Source organism: Portunus trituberculatus, chromosome 50, assembly GCF_017591435.1.
Source record: "Portunus trituberculatus isolate SZX2019 chromosome 50, ASM1759143v1, whole genome shotgun sequence".
Lineage (NCBI taxonomy): Eukaryota > Metazoa > Arthropoda > Malacostraca > Decapoda > Portunidae > Portunus > Portunus trituberculatus.
Genome location: NC_059304.1, coordinates 31721912 through 31742041, shown reverse-complemented (window position 1 = coordinate 31742041; position 20130 = coordinate 31721912). Strand labels below are relative to the sequence as shown.

The 20130-nt window shown below is 39.7% G+C and overlaps 2 protein-coding genes across 7 annotated transcripts in view; one reads left to right on the top strand and one right to left on the bottom strand.

Moving 5' to 3' along the window:
* The window catches only part of LOC123500151 (N-acetylglucosamine-6-sulfatase-like), a 298128-nt gene that overhangs the window by 160709 nt on the left and 117289 nt on the right, over positions 1 to 20130 (bottom strand). The gene's annotated exons all lie outside the window — the stretch shown is intronic.
* Positions 16723 to 17953, top strand: LOC123500153 (protein ZBED8-like). Its single transcript, XM_045248841.1, is given in 2 exon segments — positions 16723 to 17388; positions 17390 to 17953. Coding segments are annotated over 2 exon segments (810 nt in total). The 5' UTR covers positions 16723 to 17116; the 3' UTR covers positions 17928 to 17953.

The following is a 20130-nucleotide window of genomic DNA, read 5'->3' as shown; positions in this document are numbered from 1 at the left end:
ACAAGTAAATCAAGGAATTTTGTGGGGAGGGGATTGAAATTATTTATAGATATCAAATTGTAATTCCCAAGCTCTCTTCTGTCTCTAAAGCTGAACTGTTCTCTAAAAGCTTAGCAAACAACTCCACCTTGGATGATTCTGGGCTTGTCCCTACCTTACCTCCTCCCTCTGATTGTTTTATACCTACAATTAAAGTTCTTCGTAATGATGTTTTCCATGCCCTTGTTGGCCTAAACCCTTGGAAAGCTTGTGGACCTGATGGGATCCCTCCTATTGTTCTCAAAATCATGCTAACTGTTCTACTGATCTTGCTAACTGCATGCCTCCCCTCCTCCTGCAGCCTCACTGCACAAGGCTTTCTTCTTCCTCTAACCCCTATTCTGTCCAATTCACTCATGCAAGAGTTAACCAGTACTCTCAATCATTCATACCTTTCATTGGTAAACTCTGGAACTCCATACTTGCTTCTGTATTTCAGCCTTTCTAGGACTTGTCTTCTTTAAGAGGGAGGTATCAAGGCATTGGGTCCCTAATTTTGGCTAATGCTTTTATTTCTTCTAAAGAATCAGCATCTAAGTGGGCCTTTTTTTGTAAATATTTTTTTGACCTTGACTGCCCCTCCCTCTCACATCAAAAGAAAAAAAAAAAAAGATTCCCAAGCATTTTCCAAAAGTTTACTCGCCAACACTATTTACAAAAAACTAATCTTTGGATTTAGATACAGCTCACATATATTCTTATATATATATATATATATATATATATATATATATATATATATATATATATATATATATATATATATATATACAGTAATACTCCGCTTAACGAGCAGGATAGGGGGTGTCAAAGCTGTTCGTAGAGCGAAAATTCGTTAAGCAGACATAATTTTCCCATAGAAATTACAGAAGCTCCCCAACTTATGAACATAATGGGGACCGAGAGGCTGTTCGTAACTCCATTTGTTCGTATATCCAAAGTCAGGTCTCCATTGCCTTTTTTCCCATTGTTTTAAAGTTTTGTTTACATTAAGAATACCTGTACATAAATCCCAATAAGTACGACATACCTTATACAGTACCTGTAATATGTAATGATTTTAATATTATTTGATGGTAATTCATACAACTTTAATGTAGAAACATACTTTATTTAAAAAGAAAATATATTGTAGTGGTGACTGGCTGGTGAACCGATCGATAAGATGGCGTGTGGTCAGCTGGGCAGGGAAAACACAACCAGGGCCGTCACACAACACAAAGCCTATCCGTTAGACCGAGGATGACACCATACCATACTGAGAAAGATCGATAAACATGGATACATTAACATGGCGTCGATCAATGGGGGTTGAACAGGTGAATATAAATCTGGGATGACTAAGCGTCTGTATATCGGGGTCAAACAGCTGACATGGTTACCGCTAGGTTACAGACTCGCATTTAGGTTATACATTTTAACGTTAGGGCTATGTCAGTTACATATATGAAAGCATTTCACATGAAATATAAAACAGAAAATATTGCATGCTTGAAATAAAAATGAGGAAACTCGTAAGACTTACCTTGTTCACTTGGATTTGTTGGGGGAAGTGGCGAGCGAGGAAGGGGGTGGGGGAGGGGTCGTCAGCATCGCTGTCAGCGTCAGGCGTGTGGGTAGAGGATGAAGATGGCACTGGCTCAGGGGTAGATGGCACTGACTGAGGAGTGGATGGTACTGTTGCCTCGCGTTTATCTACCCGTTTGAAGAACCGATGAAGCGACGACTGGCTCACAGCCTTTTTTTTTTTCCTCGTATATGACGCGGTAGCATTTCAGTGCATCATGAACAGCTGCTGACACCTTGGCATGTCGTTCTTCATTTGGGTCCTGTTCTTCAAAATTTGCCAAGGCTGCCTCTATTGATGCAAAAGCTTCTGCCATCTTTTTAGTTTGGAAATGTTTTGGTGGCATTTTCACTTCTTCCTCCTCTGCCTCTTCTGCCTCCTTCCTCTGCTTCTCCAATTCTCGTAGTTCATCATTAGATAGTTCCTTGTCATGGTCATCAAAGAACTCCGTGAAGTCCTGCTTCTCCAGCTATAGCTCCAGTTTCTCACTCATGGAGATTAAATTGTCAACAACCACCTCCTGCTCCTCCTGAATATTTTCAAACCCAGTGAAATCTGAGGGCAGAGCTTTTTCAATACGGCATTCATACAGGTGGTTGTAACTTCCCACCAGGAGGTATTAATGTTTTTTATGGCATTGTAGATGTTATATGACTTCCAAAATTCGCTCAGAGTCATATCAGTCCCGTCTGTTGCTTTCAGTGCCTGGTGGAAAGTGCGCCTTAGATAGTATTTTTTGAACGCTGCGATGACTCCCTGGTCCATAGGTCGTATAATGGAGGTTGTGTTGGGTGGCAGGTAGACAACCTTGACATTAGGGTGAAAGTAATCTAGGTAAGGTGGGTGGCCAGGGGCGTTATCCAGCACCAGGAGGACGTTGAATGGAATGGAGTTGCTCCAACAATACTTCTCCACCTCAGGGATAAATTGATAATAAAACCACTCCTGAAAAATCGCCTGTGTGACCCAAGCTTTAGAGTTACTCTTCCACACAACTGGAAGAGACGCCTTGGCAATATTTTTCAGGGCTCGTGGGTTTTCTGAGGTGTACACCAGTAGGAGCTTTAATTTTAAATCACCACTAGCATTACCCCCAAGCAGTAGCGTCAGTCTGTCCTTTGCAGCTTTGAAGCCAGGCATCGTCTTTTCCTCCTTACTGATGTAGGTTCGGTCAGGCATCTTTTTCCAGTAGAGGCCAGTTTCATCCACATTGAAAATCTATTGTGGTGTGTAGCCTCCCTGGTGAATAATTTCTGCTAGTTTTCCTGGGAATTCCTCAGCTGCCTTAACATCTGCACTCGCCGCCTCACCAGACACCTTCACGTTATGCAAGTTATTGCGCGCCCTGAAGCAGTTAAACCACCCATGACTTGCAGTGAATGATACATCCTCACCATACTCAGCCTTTAGTTCATTGAATAGACTCAGGGCCTTCTCTTGAATCATCATAAGGCATAGACATTTCCGTTTCTGGATGCAGTCCTTGAACCAGACACCGAGATGTTTTTCCATCTCCTCAATCACTTTCCCTCTCTTTTTCGATATGATGGTTGATTGCATGGGCACTGCAGATTTCGCATGTTCCACTATTTTTTCTTTGTTCTTAACCCCTTCATTACCGACCCGTCAACCTTATGTAAACAAGACGTTTCGCTGCCGAACCGACTGCCCACGCACTCCTCCACATCGTCCGTGCGGTAGTCTTCAGCTTCTAACAAACACCCTGTTCACATTATATTATTTATTTTTATGTTTTATATCAGAGAAACCCCACAACATGTCATTTGAGTAAAAAAAAATATGCAGCACATGTGTTGGTCCAGAGACACAGAGCAGCAATCACATCTTTCCCCATGAATAACTGGAAACAGTCTAGGTCACTCATAGCACTAGCTTCATGATGTAGAATAATACTAGGATGTACATCAGGAAAATTAGTGTTACTTGTAGGTAGAGGGTTAGGTTTGGTGTCAAAGAATGGGTCTGAAAGAAGTGTGAAATCTGTTTGTCTACCAGCAGCTGTGGGGGGTGAGGCAGGAGGGCTGCATGACAGGCCACTGCTGGCGGACAACATCTCAATACTCTCGTCGCCGCTGCTAGCATCACTCTCTACATCACTGATAGCTTCAGGATCAAACAAAGTATCATCACCTTCCATTGAGACATCAGACCCCTCAAATTCCCTTTTTGTCCCATCATCATATTCATCTTCACTGTCAGTTGTAGAGATATCCATAATTGCGAAGTAAATCCGCGCCTGCTACCACAAAAAAAACTTCAGGGAGCACTGAACAGAAGCTAGAGAATATCGCATTGCGGCACTCGACAAGCATGTATTGCCATACGTAGGTCAGAAAATATGATGTATAAAAAAAATATAATAATATGATTGGTCTTCACAAATTACGTCACAGCACTGACAATAACTCATTGGTCAAAGTTTATAAAGTTTCAAACCGTCCCACGAATGGCTGCAGCCTTATGTTTGTAAACACAAACACTTGCTACCACGTGGGTAGAAATAACCCAGAAACCGAGGCCTTGAGAGCCCTCAATACACACAGCTTATAACCGTGGCATGTGCGTGTCACAGGGAGCACCCTCAGTTCCTGGCGTGTGAACTCAGCTGTGACACGCACGTGTCACAAAACACACATCCGGTACTGAAGATGTTAACCCCTTCCTTACCGCAGCCACTCCCCGATGTAAACAAAGCGTTCCTCTCCTATACCGCAGCCCCCTGCCCGTGTGCGCACGTGCCTCACGGCCAGATCTACACATTATATTTCTTTCTAACTCAGTGTTATGTACTTTTTTCTAAACATATTTTTGTCATTTTATTAATAAAAGAAAACGTAAACATAATCATAAATTGTGCACTAATCATAAATTCAGCACCACACACTCTGCACCTGGTGAGGGTGGCCCTGAGGCAGTCATAACTAGGCTGCTCCCCCTCACTTGCCGAGAGGGTTTCAACACTGCTGTCACTATCACTCTCTCCTATTTCTTTTTCAGGATCATAGTCTGAATCATATTCATCTGGAGAGTCTTCCAGTATATCCTCACTATCTGTCTCATAATTATGATAATCCTCATCGCTGCTACACGAAGCAGACGCCATTATCTCTAACTAGAGGCAATAGAACAGTTTCACCACGGCCGATACTAGAGAACTGATGTTCTTGGGGGGACTGTGGGAATAATATATGTCAAAGAATTGTGATTGGCTTTATAGTTTATGCATGAAAAATTAACTCCGATATTGAGTGGCTAGTGGGGGGGATGGTTTTGTTACGCTGGGGTGGCTAAAAATAACGCCTCCAGTGTTTGTTTGTTTATAGTGAACCACGTGGAGTATGAAAAAGGCAAAATCCGCACTCAGGCCACGGTTATACACGGAAATGTATTGGTGTGGTACGCACGTACCACGGCAGCATCTTGCGGTACCACGAGGTCGCTTTTGCACGTGGTACGCACGTACCACAAAACAGTCTTGCAGTAAGGAAGGGGTTAATAATTGTGCCTACAGTTGACCGATTCATATTAAATTTTCGTGCCACATCAGACATTTTCTCACCTTTCTCAAGCCGTTTTATGATGTCCATTTTCACCTCTAGAGTTATAGCCTGACATTTCTTGGCACTTCCACTGGCTTCACTGTTTATTTTTCGCTTCACACCCGACATTTTTGATGGAATGATGCACATGTAAAGCGAATTATGGCACAAAAATTGGCGATACACAAGGACACAGTGAACAGATGCTTTCATGATTATGGCGGGAGCCTGGAGGGCAGGGGAGTGATGCGCACAGCTGAATGAGCACGGCAACGCCAAGGCGTGGCAGACTCGTGAACTATATTTGCGTGTGGGAAATTTGAAGTTTGCTAGCATCTTTCAAACCATTTTTTGGACTTAAGTATTTCAAATATTTGTTTGTATGTATGGAATGTTCACAAGTTGAATGTTCCTAAGTAAGGGAGTTTCTGTAATGGAAATAGGGGGGATGCATTCTGGGCTGGTCCCCAATATACCACATGGGTTAAAAAAAAAAATTATCTATACGTTTGGCAGCATATTGGGTCACCGGTGTACCACTACTTTTATGATGTCATAAGAGTCATTGGAAGTTAGAGGAACTACGTACAAATTCTCTCACATTCTCGCATTTATGTTCACAAAACAACATTTCTATTTCCTTTTTACAAACCTTGCCCCCAAGAAAGGATTGTTTTGTAATGCATAAAGTGAAATCTTACATGGAATACCAAAAAATAAAGCAGAGATGAGATGAGCCACATACGAAGCAGGAGACTCGTGGCGACTCAGCCGCTTCTTCTTCTTCTTGTGACCCTTTCAGCTTGCGTGTTGTCTTTTCCCATGATATTTGTTTCCACTCCTCTATTGCCTGCTATAATGGATATCATATCTTAGTATTCATATACGCTCATGCCATGAGGATAATCTCGATTCCGTGGCACTGAGTGATAGTGAATTATTAATGAAATACCGCAGTATTTCATTAGTACAATAAAAGTCCTTAAATCCGAAAACTTATAATCTGGAAATCCTTATAATCCGGAAAATTTGAAAGGCTGAGCTAAACATGTAAAAAGTAAGAAATAATACTAATAAATATATAATAATAATAACCGAAACTGAACATATCATCACCGACATTGATTTTAACACAAACTCGTAAGATAATAATATTTGGAGGTATCATAAGTGATGTTTTATGTTTCTGTAGGTGATATGTGTGTGTGTGTGTGTGTGTGTGTGTGTGTGTGTGTGTGTGTGTGTGTGTGTGTGTGTGTGTGTGTGTGTATTTACCTAATTGTATTTACCTAATTGTAACATACGGGAAAAGAGCTATGCTCGTGTTGTCCCGTCTCCATATCTATTAATGTCCAGCTTTTTCTTAAAATCATGAATATTCCTTGCGTTGACCACTTCCACGTCTAAACTATTCCATGCTTCCACCCTTCTATGAGGGAAGCTATATTTTTTCACATCTCTCCTATAAGTGGCCATTTTTAGTTTTTTCCCATGCCCTCTCGACATTCTTCCATTCCACATACACAGATCTTCCCTATCCATTTTTCCATGCCAATCATCACTCTGTATATTGCTATCAGGTCTCCCCTTTCTCTTCTGTTTTCCAGGGTTGGAAGTTGCATTCTTTTCAGTCTGTCTTCATAAGTCAAATCTCTTAAGTCAGGCACCATTTTCGTTGCAGCCCTCTGTACTTTCTCTAGTTTCCTTATGTGTTTCTTTAAGTTCGAGCCCACTGTATTGTTGCATATTCAAGCCTCGGTCTTATCATTGCAGTAATTATTTTCTTCATCATTTCTTCATCTAGATATCTGAACGCCACTCTTATGTTCCTCAATAAGTTCAATACTTCTCCAATTATTTTGTTTATATGTCTCTCTGGCGATAGGTCATTGGTAATTGTCACCCCAAGGTCTTTTTCTTCATGACTGGTTTTATGTCTTCATTTCCTATCTTGTACATACTCCTGATTCTTCTTTCACTCTTGCCAAACTCTATTTTCTTGCATTTTGTCGTGTTGAACTCCATTTGCCATGTACAGCTCCATTTCCATATTCTGTCCAAGTCTTCCTGGAGTAGTTCGCAATCTTTGTCACATCTCACTTTTCGTAACAATTTTGCATCGTCTGCAAATAGGCTCACATAACTGGACACCCCATCCACCATGTCATTTATGTAGACTGCGAACATTACTGGTGCCAACACTGATCCCTGTGGAACTCCACTCTCCACCAATCCCCATTCTGATGGTCTGTCCTTAATTATTGTTCTCATTTCTCTTCCTACCAAAAGTCTTCCATCCATTTTAGTAAACTGCCATGCACTCCTCCTACCATTTCAAGTTTCCAGATCAGTCTCTGGTGTGGTACCTTATCAAAGGCCTTTTTTAAATCCAGATATATTCCATCAGCCCAACCATCTCTTTCCTGTATTACATCTATCACCCTCGAATAGTAACATATCAGGTTTGTCGTGCATGAACGCCCTTTCCTAAAACCAAATTGACACTCACAAAGTATGTCATTTTTCTCCAAGAAGTCTGTCCATCTATTCTTCACCACCCTCTCACACATCTTAGCTACCACACTTGTAAGTGACACTGGTCTATAGTTCAATGGGTCTCTCTTGTTACCTGATTTATAGATTGGGACAATGTTAGCTCTTTTCCAGTCTTGGGGCACTACGCCTTCCCTTAATGAGGCATCAATTACTTCACAAACTTTTTCTGCCAATTGCTCCCTGCATTCTCTTAAAATCCATCCTGATACCCCATCAGGTCCCACAGCTTTTCTCACTTCTAAACTCCCCATCATATTCTTGATCTCCTCCACCGTTACTTGAAACTCCTTCATAATCCCTTTCTGTTCCATTACCAGTGGTTTGTCAAAAGCAGTCTCCTTTGTGAATACCTTCCGAAAGCATCCATTCATAGCCTCTGCCATTTCCCTGGGATCTTCACTGTATACTCCATTTACTTCTAAACTTTCAATACTTTCTCTATTTTTGATGTTGTTGTTCACATGTCTGTAAAAAAGCCTTGGTTGGTCTTTACATTTATCAATTATATCCTTTTCTTGTTTCTTTCTTTCTTCTCTTCTAATCAACACATATTCATTTCTTGCTCTTTTGTAACTTTCCCACTGCTTAATCCGTCTTTTCCTTCTCCACCTCTTCCATGCATCCTCTTTTCTTGTTCTAGCCTTTTCACATCTATCGTTAAACCAGTCCTGCTTTCCAACTTCTCTATGTTGTCTTATTGGTACAAATTTTTCTCACCTTCTTTGTATATTTTTATAAATTCCTTCCACTTTTCATTTGCTCCTTAGCACTCTTGAATTTCATCCAATTTGTCTCTTGAAAGAATTTCTTTAGGTTTCCAAAATCTGTCTTGGCATAATTCCATCTTCCCACTTTATATTCTTCATTTCTTCTAGATTTCTCTTCGTCTATCACCTTGAACTCCAAAACTGCATGATCACTCTTTGCTAAAGGGCACTCCACCCTCATCTCCTCAATGACCATTGGCTCTGTACTAAAGACCAAGTCCAGTCTTGACGATGCTCCCTCTCCTCCAAACCTAGTATCTTCTTTGACCCACTGAGTTAACACATTTTCCATTGCCAGTGTCAATAGTGTATTTCCCCATGTTGTCTCTGATCCTTCCATTGACCAGTCCTCCCAACACACCTCTTTACAATTAAAATCTCCCATCATTATAGTTCGTTCACAGCCACCCAACATTTCTTCCAGACATGTTCCTGTATCACTTATCATTTCTTCATATTCCTGTACTGACCATGCATTTGTCTTAGGTGGTACGTACACCACTATGTAGTGCCTCTTTTTCCTTCATTAGTTTCTGCTCTGATCTTTAGCACTTCTGCCTTTCCCATACCTTTTTCACTTGATCCACCTTTATATCTTTTTAACCAGCAACATCACTCCTCCTCCCATCTTACCTACTCTATTTCTTTTCCAAACGTTATATTTCCTTCTCCAACCTTCATCAGGTCTTCTCCCTCTCTCAGTTTTGTTTCAGTAAGACCCACAATATCTGGGTTCTTGTCCCTCAAGTAATCGTTGAGTTCTAAAATCCCGATATCACTCCATTTATGTTGGAATACATTACATTTCGCTCATATGTAAGTTTCTTTAGTCCTTTCTTGCTGTACTTTTCTGGGTTATGAACCACTTCCTCAGTCTCATATCCAAGATTCTCCAGAAAAACTCTTTCTTCTCCTCTTCTGTCCTCTCTTCATTTTTTTCAAAGCCTCCTTTCTCAACTCATTTAACATTTCTCTTTCCTTTTCACCGAGATCTCTTCTCAACCAAATCTTCCTTGTTGTTTCCTGCTGGGCTAGCCTCCATGACTTCTCCACCAATTCATCTACATCCTTTTGTGACTTAAGTTTGATTCTTATTGGCCTCATACCTTCTCTTGTGAACTTTCCAATTCTATGGAAGTCCTCTATTTCTTGTACTAGGTCTTTTCCTCCTCTTGCACCACATTAATGATATTATTTATCACCTTTTTATGTTTTTCTCTCTCCATTTTACTCGGTGTCTTATCCTCCTCCACACCAAATATCACCACACATCTCTTTTTGTCTACAGTTTCCCTCACCAATGTCTCATTTGACTTAATAACCTTCACCACTTTCTCAGCTATCTTCTCTTCTATGATCTGTTGATCTATAATTTCAGCAAGGCCCAAAGTTTTCTCCCTGACTCTTTGATTTCCTTTTCCAGACTTGCAACTTTGTAATTTACCTCCTTTCTTTCCACTTCCTGACTTTTTTCCATTCAGCCTGCTTCTCCATCACTTTTCCTAGAGATTCTCCACATTTTTCGCAATTCACTTTAATTAGCTTAACTTCCTCTTTCAGTGCTGCATTTTCCTTCTTCATATCGGCACAGTCTTTCTTAACATTGTCATAACTCGTTTCCAGGCCCTCATACTTTTCAAACAGTTTTTCAATTTTACCTTCTAACTCCAGAATTTTCTTCACATAAGCGCTCTTTTCCATTATTCCTTGAAACCCTGTGAAGTCTGATTCCTCTTTCGAGTTCACGGCCGCCATGTTGCGCAGACGTAAACAAACCAGCTGATGGCTCAAACGCAGGCTACAGTTTATATTTACCTTCACTGGACATTATTTTGCTAATCAACAGTTAACATGACTATATGGAGACGGGACAAACATTACCAGCTCCTTTCCCACCTTGGTTACTCTTAGGTAATTGTAGAATTATAGATGATTGCTCTGGAGCTCAGCGACCACCTCCGCCATCGACGATGTCCCGTGTGTGTGTGTGTGTGTGTGTGTGTATTTACCTATTTGTGTATTACAGGGCCCGAGCTAAGCTCTCTGTGTCCTGTCTCCTTGTCCATTCCTGTCATATTTCTCTTTCATCTGATTGACACACACCGCATCAACGACATCACTGCTCAGTTTATTCCACTTATCAATGCTACGATGCGGGAAACTGTATTTTCTCACGTCATTTAGACAGATGTCTTTTATTAGTTTTTTTCCATGTCCTCGGAGATGATTACTTGTGGTCACCTTTATCAACTCTCTATCCAGTATGTCAATCTTGTTCACCAATTTATACATAGTTATCATGTCTCCTCTTGTTCTTCTCTCTTCTAATGTGGTCAGCCCCAGCTTCCTCAGTCTTTCCTCATAGTCTAACTCCCTGAATCCTGGTACCATCCTTGTTGCCAGCCTCTGTACCCTTTCCACCTTCTTCACATTTTTCTTCATATGCGGTGACCAGACACATGCTGCATATTCTAACTGGGGTCTTATTAAGGTACATAATATCTTCTTCATCATTCCTTCATCTAGGTAGTGGAATGCAAGGCCAATATTTTGAGGCATGTTATATGTTTTCCAAAAAATCTTGTTAATGTGTTTCTCCGGTGACAAGGTGTTTTGCACAGTTACTCCTAAGTCTTTCTCCTCATTGGTCTCTTTAATTTTCTCATCACCAAGCCTGTAATCCCTGTTTGGTCTGTATTTACTTCTTCCCATTTTCATAACATGGGTCTTGTCTATATGAAATTCCATCTGCCACTCCTTACTCCACTCATATATTTCATCAAGATCTTCCTGTAACTTGTTACAATCTTCCACATTCTTTACTCTCCTCATAATTTTAGTATCGTCCGCAAACATGTTCATGTAACTGTCAATTTATTAACATAAATCAAAAACATGATGGGACCCAGCACTGACCCTTGTGGAACTCCACTGGTTACCTTCTTCCACTCGGACTTCCTTCCTCTCACCACTGTTCTCATTTCTCTTCCCATTAAGTAATTTTCCATCCATTTTGTTAGTTTATCATTTACTCTTCCAATCATCTTTAGTTTCCACATCAGTCTATTGTGTGGTACTTTATCAAAGGCCTTTCTCAAGTCCAACTAGATAGCATCCACCCATCCCTCTCTATGTTGTAGTATGTCAGTCATTCTTGAATAAAAACATAATAAATTGGATACACACGATCTTCCTTTTCTGAAACCAAACTGCCTTTCACTCAGAATGTTTTCACTTTAATTAACATAAATAAAAAACATGATGGGACCCAGCACTGACCCTTGTGGAACTCCACTGGTTACCTTCTTCCACTCGGACTTCCTTCCTCTCACCACTGTTCTCATTTCTCTTCCCATTAAGTAATTTTCCATCCATTTTGCTAGTTTATCATTTACTCTTCCAATCATCTTTAGTTTCCACAACAGTCTATTGTGTGGTACTTTATCAAAGGCCTTTCTCAAGTCCAGGTAGATAGCATCCATCCCTCTCTATGTTGTAGTATGTCAGTCACTCTTGAATAAAAACATAATAAATTGGATACACACGATCTTCCTTTTCTGAAACCAAACTGCCTTTCACTCAGAATGTTTTCACTCACTCCACTTAGCTTTAATTACTTCTTCACATACCTTGCACAATATACTAGTCAACGATACTGGTCTATAATTTAGCGGTTCCATTCTACTACCATTCTTATATATAGGCACAATGTCAGCTCTTTTCCACTCTTTCGGGATTAATCCTGTTTGTATGGAGGTTTCCACAATATCAAATACGGGGTTCAACAATTGATCCTTACATTCATTTAGCAACCTCCCAGATATGCCATCAGGCCCCATTGACTTATTAATATCCAGATTGCTTATAATTTTCCTTACATCTTCCTTAGTAACCATGATGTTCTGCATTTGCTTTATTTCCGTAGGCCTTCCTCCCATAAAATGCTCCTCCTTTGTAAACACTTTGCAAAAGTTGTCGTTCAAAATTTCAGCTATATCTCCATTATCTTTGTATACTTCTTCCCCGTTTTTTACCTTTTCTATTGCTTCCCTTTTATTTAGTTTTCCATTTATGAATTTGTAAAACATTTTTGGGTCACTATCACAGTTTTCCACCACCCTATGTTTATATTCCTTCTGTGCTGTTCTCCTTACTTTAACATATCTATTCCTTGCTGTTTTGTAGACTTCCCTTGATAATACATCACTGTTTTTCTTAAGTTTCTTCCATGCCTTTTCTTTGTTCTTTTTTGCTTCTTCACAATTTCTATTAAACCACTGTTTATTATTTAAAGTCCTCTTTCTGTGATATGGCACAAACTTTTTCACAGCAGAGTTATACAAATCCATAAATTTATCGTATTTCAATTGCATATCCCTTTCCTGGTATACCACGGACCAGTCAATTTCATTAAAGAACTCCCTTATATGGTTATAATTTGCCCTAGTATAATTTAATTTTTCCTCCCTGCTTTCCACAATCTTATTCGTGCTTAATTCCGTATCCAGCTCAAAGCTTAGGACATAATGATCGCTTTTCCCCAAGGGACATTCATGTTCAATTTCCTCCTTTAGAGAGATTCCCCTGGTAAATACCAAATCCAACCTTGCTGCAACATCTTGTCCCCTGCACCTTGTTGGTGATCTCACCCACTGTGTCATCAAGTTATTTGTTGCTACCTTTAACAATTCTTCTGCCCACTCACCACCGTTCACTACTTCATAGTCTTCCCACACTATTTCTTTGCAATTAAAGTCTCCAACTATCATCACTCTATCCTTTCTGATGAGTTCTTGTTTCATTCTGTCTAGAGTATTTCTAATCACCAATTGGTACTGTTCATATTCCCAAGCACTGGTTCTGGGTGGTATGTATACTGTTATAATATTAATGTCTCTCTTGCCATCTGTTATAAGCATACTTATCACTTCCTCATTACTCTTACTATAGTTCACCTCCTTCACTATCAGATCTTCCTTAGTAAGAACCATTATACCACCACCTCCTTTATTTTTCCTATCATTTCTCCATACTTTGTAGTGTTTTACAACAAACCAGTCTAGCTTTATTTCGGGCATTAGCTTTGGCTCCACTACACACATTATGTCCGGTTCGTTATTTCTTAGGTAATCCATACATTCTAGCCTCTTAAGACAGAAATCTATCTATGTTCGTGTAAGTCACTTTTATTCCATTCCTAGTCTCATTCTTCAATGTATTGCCTATTCCGTCTGTTTTATCCACCACTTCTTTAGCCTCCCATTTCTCATCCTCCAAAAAAACTTGTTCTTTTCCTCCTCTGTTCTTTCATCATTCTTCTCCTTCACTTCAGTTACAAGCTCCTTCATTTTCATTCGCTCATCTTGTGACATATTTCTTCTTATGTAAATTGTTTTGGTTTCCTCAGTCCTTAAGTTTCCAAGCCCTCCTCAACAAGGCCTCTGCTGCCACCTGAGACTTTAATTTCAATTTTAATGGTCTATTCTTGCCTTCCTCAAAAGCTACCAATCTCACACTTTCTTCTACCTCAGCATATAGGTCCTCTTCTTCCACAGAGATCTTGTTCAGTAAAGACTTAATCCTGTCATTTTCCTTATCCCTCCTGTCCTGCCAGTTCCTGTTAGTTTCCTCCCGCAATCCTATTATGATCACACATTTTTTCTTTTCAGCAATATCTCTCACCACATACTCATTTTCCTTTAGTGCCTTTACCATTTCCCTCTGCGTAATCCCTTTATTTTCCTCTTCCTGCTTTTTTACTATCTCCCTAAACTACCTTTGTACCTCCTGATGTTCATGGTTCACTTCTTTCATCCTCGTATCAATTAGATTAAGGCATTCCTCCTTTCTCAAGTCCCCTTCGGATATTTTTATCTCCATTTCCATGAGTTTAGCCTTCATCTCTTCACATTGTTTCCTTAGTTGTTGGTTTTCTTTCTCCATCTCTACTTTTTCCTTCAATAGCTCTTTATTCGCTAACGTTAACAAATAGATCTCTTTTTTGAACGAATCATTCTCGGCTAGAACTCTATCCAGTTTTTCTTCTATGGACAAAATGTTTAGGAACTTACTTTCCAGTGCCTGGATTCTTGCATCCATATCTAGTTTCTCCAGTCCTTTTGGCGTAGTAATAAAACCTTCAAAGTCTCTAGCTTGTCTAGACGCCATTTTTGTTATCGTCAGCTGATTACAGCCAAAACAATCACCACCCACATTCTCCTCTCAGGGATCACTCTCCATATCCCTCACTTTCAACACTAAGCGACAGTAGGACATTAACAGGACACTAACTTAGAGTTACCCGGGCCCTGTAACACCATAGGTATTATCCTTCTTCCCGTCCGCAGCCGGAGACGAGCTGTCCTCTCTCAGCGACAGCGACGGTGTATTTACCTATTTGTATTTACCTATTTGTGTATTACAGGGCCCGAGCTAAGCTCTTTGTGTCCTGTCTCCTTGTCCATTCCTGTCATATCTCTCTTTCATCTGATTGACACACACCGCATCAACGACATGACAGCTGAGTTTATTCCACTTATCAATGCTACGATGCGGGAAACTGTATTTTCTCACATCATTTAGACAGATGTCCTTTATTAGCTTTTTTCCATGTCCTCGGAGATAATTACTTGTTGCCAGCCTTTGTACCCTTTCTACCTTCTTCACATTTTTCTTCATATGCAGTGACCAGACACATGCTGCATATTCTAGCTGGGGTCTTATTAAGGTGCATAATATCTTCTTCATCATTCCTTCATCTAGGTAGTGGAATGCAAGGCCAATATTTTGAAGCACGTTGTATATTTTCCCAAAAATCTTGTTAATGTGTTTTTCCGGTGACAAAGTGTTTTGCACGGTTACTCCTAAGTCTTTCTCCTCATTGGTCTCTTTAATTTTCTCATCACCCAGTCTGTAATCCCAGTTTGGTCTGTATCTGCTTCTTCCCGTTTTCATAACATGGGTCTTGTCTATATTAAATTCCATCTGCCACTCTTTACTCCACTCATATATTTTATTAAGATCTTCCTGTAACTTGTTACAATCTTCCACATTCTTTACTCTCCTCATAATTTTAGTATCGTCCACAAACATGTTTATATAACTGTCAATTCCTACTGGCATATCATTAACATAAATCAAAAACATGATGGAACCCAGCATTGACCCTTGTGGAACTCCACTGGTTACCTTCTTCCACTCGGACTTCTTTCCTCTCACCACTGTTCTCATTTCTCTTCCCATTAAGTAATTTTCCATCCATTTTGCTAGTTTATCATTTACTCCTCCAGTCATCTTTAGTTTCCACATCAGTCTATTGTGTGGTACTTTATCATAGGCCTTTCTCAAGTCCAGGTAGATAGCATCCACCCATCCCTCTCTATGTTGCAGTATGTCAGTCACTCTTGAATAAAAACATAATAAATTGGATACACACGATCTTCCTTTTCTGAAACCAAACTGCCTTTCACTCAGAATGTTTTCACTTTCTAGATACTCACTCCACTTAGCTTTAATTACTTCTTCACATACCTTGCACAATATACTAGTCAACGATACTGGTCTATAATTTAGCGGTTCCATTCTATTACCATTCTTATATATAGGCACAATGTCAGCTCTTTTCCACTCTTTCGGGACTAATCCTGTTCGTATGGAGGTATCCACAATATCAAATATGGGGTTCAACAATTGATCCTTACATTCTTTTAGCAACCTCCCAGATATGCCATCAGGCCCCATTGATTTATTAATATCCAGATTGCTTATAATTTTCCTTACGTCTTCCTTAGTAACCATGATGTCCTGCATTTGCTTTATTTCCGTAGGCCTTCCTCCCATAAAATGCTCTTCCTTTGTAAACACTTTGCAAAAGTTGTCGTTCAAAATTTCAGCTATCTCTCCAGCATCTTCATATACTTCCCCGTTTTTTACCTTTTCTATTGCCTCCCTTTTATTTAGTTTTCCATTTATGAATTTGTAAAACATTTTTGGGTCACTATCACAGTTTTCCACCACCCTCTGTTCATATTCCTTCTGTGCTGTTCTCCTTACTTCAACATATCTATTCCTTGCTGTTTTGTAGCCTTCCCTTGATAATACATCACTGCTTTTCTTAAGTTTCTTCCATGCCTTTTCTTTGTTTGTTTTTGCTTCTTCACAATTTCTATTAAACCACTGTTTATTATTTAAAGTCCCCTTCCTGTAATATGACACAAACACTGTGTGTGTGTGTGTGTGTGTGTGTGTGTGTGTGTGTGTGTGTGTGTGTGTGTGTGTGTGTGTGTGTGTGTGTGTGTGTGCTCACTGTCGACACGTGAGTCACTCTCTCAGTTGCTGATTGATGGATGAAGAATGGCACAACTGGCCATGCTCCCTCTCCTCCCTACCAATGCTTATCCCATCATATTCATTACTCTTCCTGCACCCACCACAAGTAATCAGTGTTCTGCAGCGGCCAAAGCGTGCCTTATTCAAAACTTTTATTTCATTTTAGCAAGCAGTAGAGGTGAGTTGTGTCTGGCAAGCATTCTGTTATGATATGACATTTTGATTGGAAACTTGATTTTATTTAAGTTATTTTGTATGTTTTTCAATTGAATATATTCCTAATATTCAGATTTGAATCCATGGCTAAACGGTGCAAATGCTCAGAATGCTACCTCAACCTTGGCTTCACCACTCTGCTTGTCAGTGACGACATCGAGAAACCACAGTGTGTTTTGTGCCATGCTGTCCTGAGTGGAGAGTCAATGAAACCATCAAAACTCAAGTGTCATCTCGAGACGAAACATCCAGAATACGCAAAGAAGGATTTGGATTTCTTCAAATGGCATGAACAGTGTCTTAAAAGCCAAAGACTCGACAGAAGTGGGTCATTTCAGCAGCAAAGTGCTGGGCGTAGTCTCATTTGAAATTGCACTCAAAATTGCTAACCAAAAAAAGCCTCACACGATTGGAGAAACACTTCTTAAACCCTGCATGATGAAAGCAGATCTTATTCTTGGAGAAGCCAGTGCAAAGAAGATGCAGCAAGTAGCCCTGTCAAATAATACTATACAGAGGCGCATCTCTAAAATGTCAATAGATGTGAAGGAACAGGTTTTGACTGAAATCAAGAGTTCCCCTTTGTTCTCCTTTCAGCTCGACGAGTCAACAGATGTAAGTTCATGTTCTCAGTTGCTTGTCTTTGTGAGATACATTAATTCAGGTGACATTAAAGACAAATTTTTATTCTGCAGTGCACTTGAAACCACAACAAAAGCTGATGATGTTATGGAAAAAGTTTCAACTTTTTTCAAAGAAGATCTTCAATGGAAAAATGTATGTGGGGTTTGTACTGATGGGGCACCGGCTATGCTGGGATCGAAATCAGGATTCCACTTGAGAGTTAAGAAGCTAGCACTTCAAGCAAAGGACATCCACTGCATGACTCACTGATATGCTCTCGCCAGTAGGACTCTTCCTACCTCTCTGATGGAAGTACTTAAATCTGTAATCAAAATTGTAAATTACGTGAAGACTCAAGCACTCAACACTCGCCTATTTAAAGAACTATGCAAAGACATGAATGCAGCCCACGAAGTCCTTCTTTTCTACACAGCAGTACATTGCTTGTCGAAAGGAAACGTTGTTAATCATGTCTTTGAAATGAAAGATGAAATAAAGCTTTTTTTTGGAAATTCAAGAGAGAAAAAATCTTCTAGTTCACTTCGAAGATGAAGCCTGGAATGAAAGGGTTGCGTACCTGGCAGAAACTTTTGACCAGCTGAACAAGCTCAATATGAAGCTTCAAGGAAGGGAAACACATGTTCTTCTTTTTCAAGACAGTCTTCGAGCCTTTGTTTCCAAACTGCAGAACTAGCGTCAGAAAACCAGTCTTGGAAATATCGCTATGTTTGAAAAACTTTGTGGAGTGATGGACGAGTCTCAGAATGAATTCAATCAGTTCCTCAAGGATGAGATTATCGAACATCTTCAGTCTCTAGAAAAGGAAGTCGAGCATTGCTTCCCTGAGCTATCACAGGAACATGAGGCCCTGGTAAGGAATCCATTTTGTATGGAACTTGATATCCAAGATGAATTTCTGGATCTAAGTAACAACTCTTCAGCTTGTGATCTCTTCAAGGAGAAATCCATGACTCAGTTCTGGTGCGCTATGTATCAATCATACTCCAAAATCAGCATGACAGCTTTACGTGTCCTTGATCCATTTGCTTCTAGCTATTTGTGTGAGGCAGGATTTTCCACTCTTGTTTATATAAAAACAAAGAATAGGAACAGATTGGATGTTGGAGATGACATGAGACTGGCTCTAACAAACGCCCGACCACGAATTTCACAGCTTGCTGCTGAAATGCAACATCAAGTATCACACTACCTGGGTTTAATAGTTGTTCAAATCTATGTTTATGTTATTTTTAGGAATATATGTTCTTTCTGTTAATTCTGGTTGTCCCAATGTGATTGAATTAGCTAATGAATAATTACAGGATTCTTAAATGTTTTCAGATGTTTCTTTCCCTCTCCTTCAAAGAAAATAAAAGGAAAAATATGCTGTTGATAGTAAGCCCTAAGTAAGGGGTCGCATGGCTTCCAAACTTTTAGGTAAGGGGTCGCGAGTGCCAAAACGTTGGGAACACCTGCTCTAGCATGTCGTTTATATACACGAGAAAAAGTATTGGTGCCAATACTGACCCCTGTGGCATTTCGCTTTCTACTGCTCTCCACTTGGACTTCATATCTTTAACTACCGTCCTCATTTCTCTCCCCCTCAAATAATTTTCCATCCATCTCAATGTGCTTCCTTTTATTTTAAGCCACCCTTTTCCTCTAACTTCCACAGTAATCTTTCATGTGGCACTTTATCAAATGCCTTTTTTAAATCCAAATAAATACAGTCAATCCATCCCTTTCTCTTGTACTCTATCAACTATTCTAGAGTAGAAACTCAGTAAATTTGTTACACACGACCGAACTTTTTCTAAAACCAAATTGGCTATTTGGTAATAATCTGTTGTCTTCAAAAAACTCGATCCATTGTTTCTTTATTACTTTTTCACACATCTTGCATATCATACTAGTTAGTGATACTGGTCTGTAATTTAAAGGATCTTCCTTCCTTCCTTTCTTATATAAAGGAACCACCGCAGCTCTTTTCCCTTCTACTGGTACTGTTCCATTTTCTATTGAGCATTTTATGATGTATATAGGACTTGCTAGTTCTTCCCTACATTCTTTTAATATTCTGCCTGAGAATTCATCCGGTCCCATTGCCTTCTCTTCATCTAATTCCGTCATCAACTCTTTTATTTCAAGCTTGGTTACTTTAATCTCTTTCATATGAACAGTCTCTCTATTACCTTGTGGTCTTTCAAATTTGGATTCCTTAGTAAAGACCTCCTGAAATTTACTTTTTAACAGTTCTGCCATACTTTTTGGGTCTTTCACCATCCCGTTCTTTCCTTTTAACATTTCTGTTGTTTCTTTTTGGCTTAATTTTCCATTTGTGAATCTGTAGAACAATTTTGGTTGCTCCTTACATTTTTGACAATGTCCTCTTCATAGTTCCTTTCTTCTTCCTACTTCACCTTAGCATATTCATTTCTCGCTGCTTTGAAGTTTTCCTTATTTTCTGGATTTC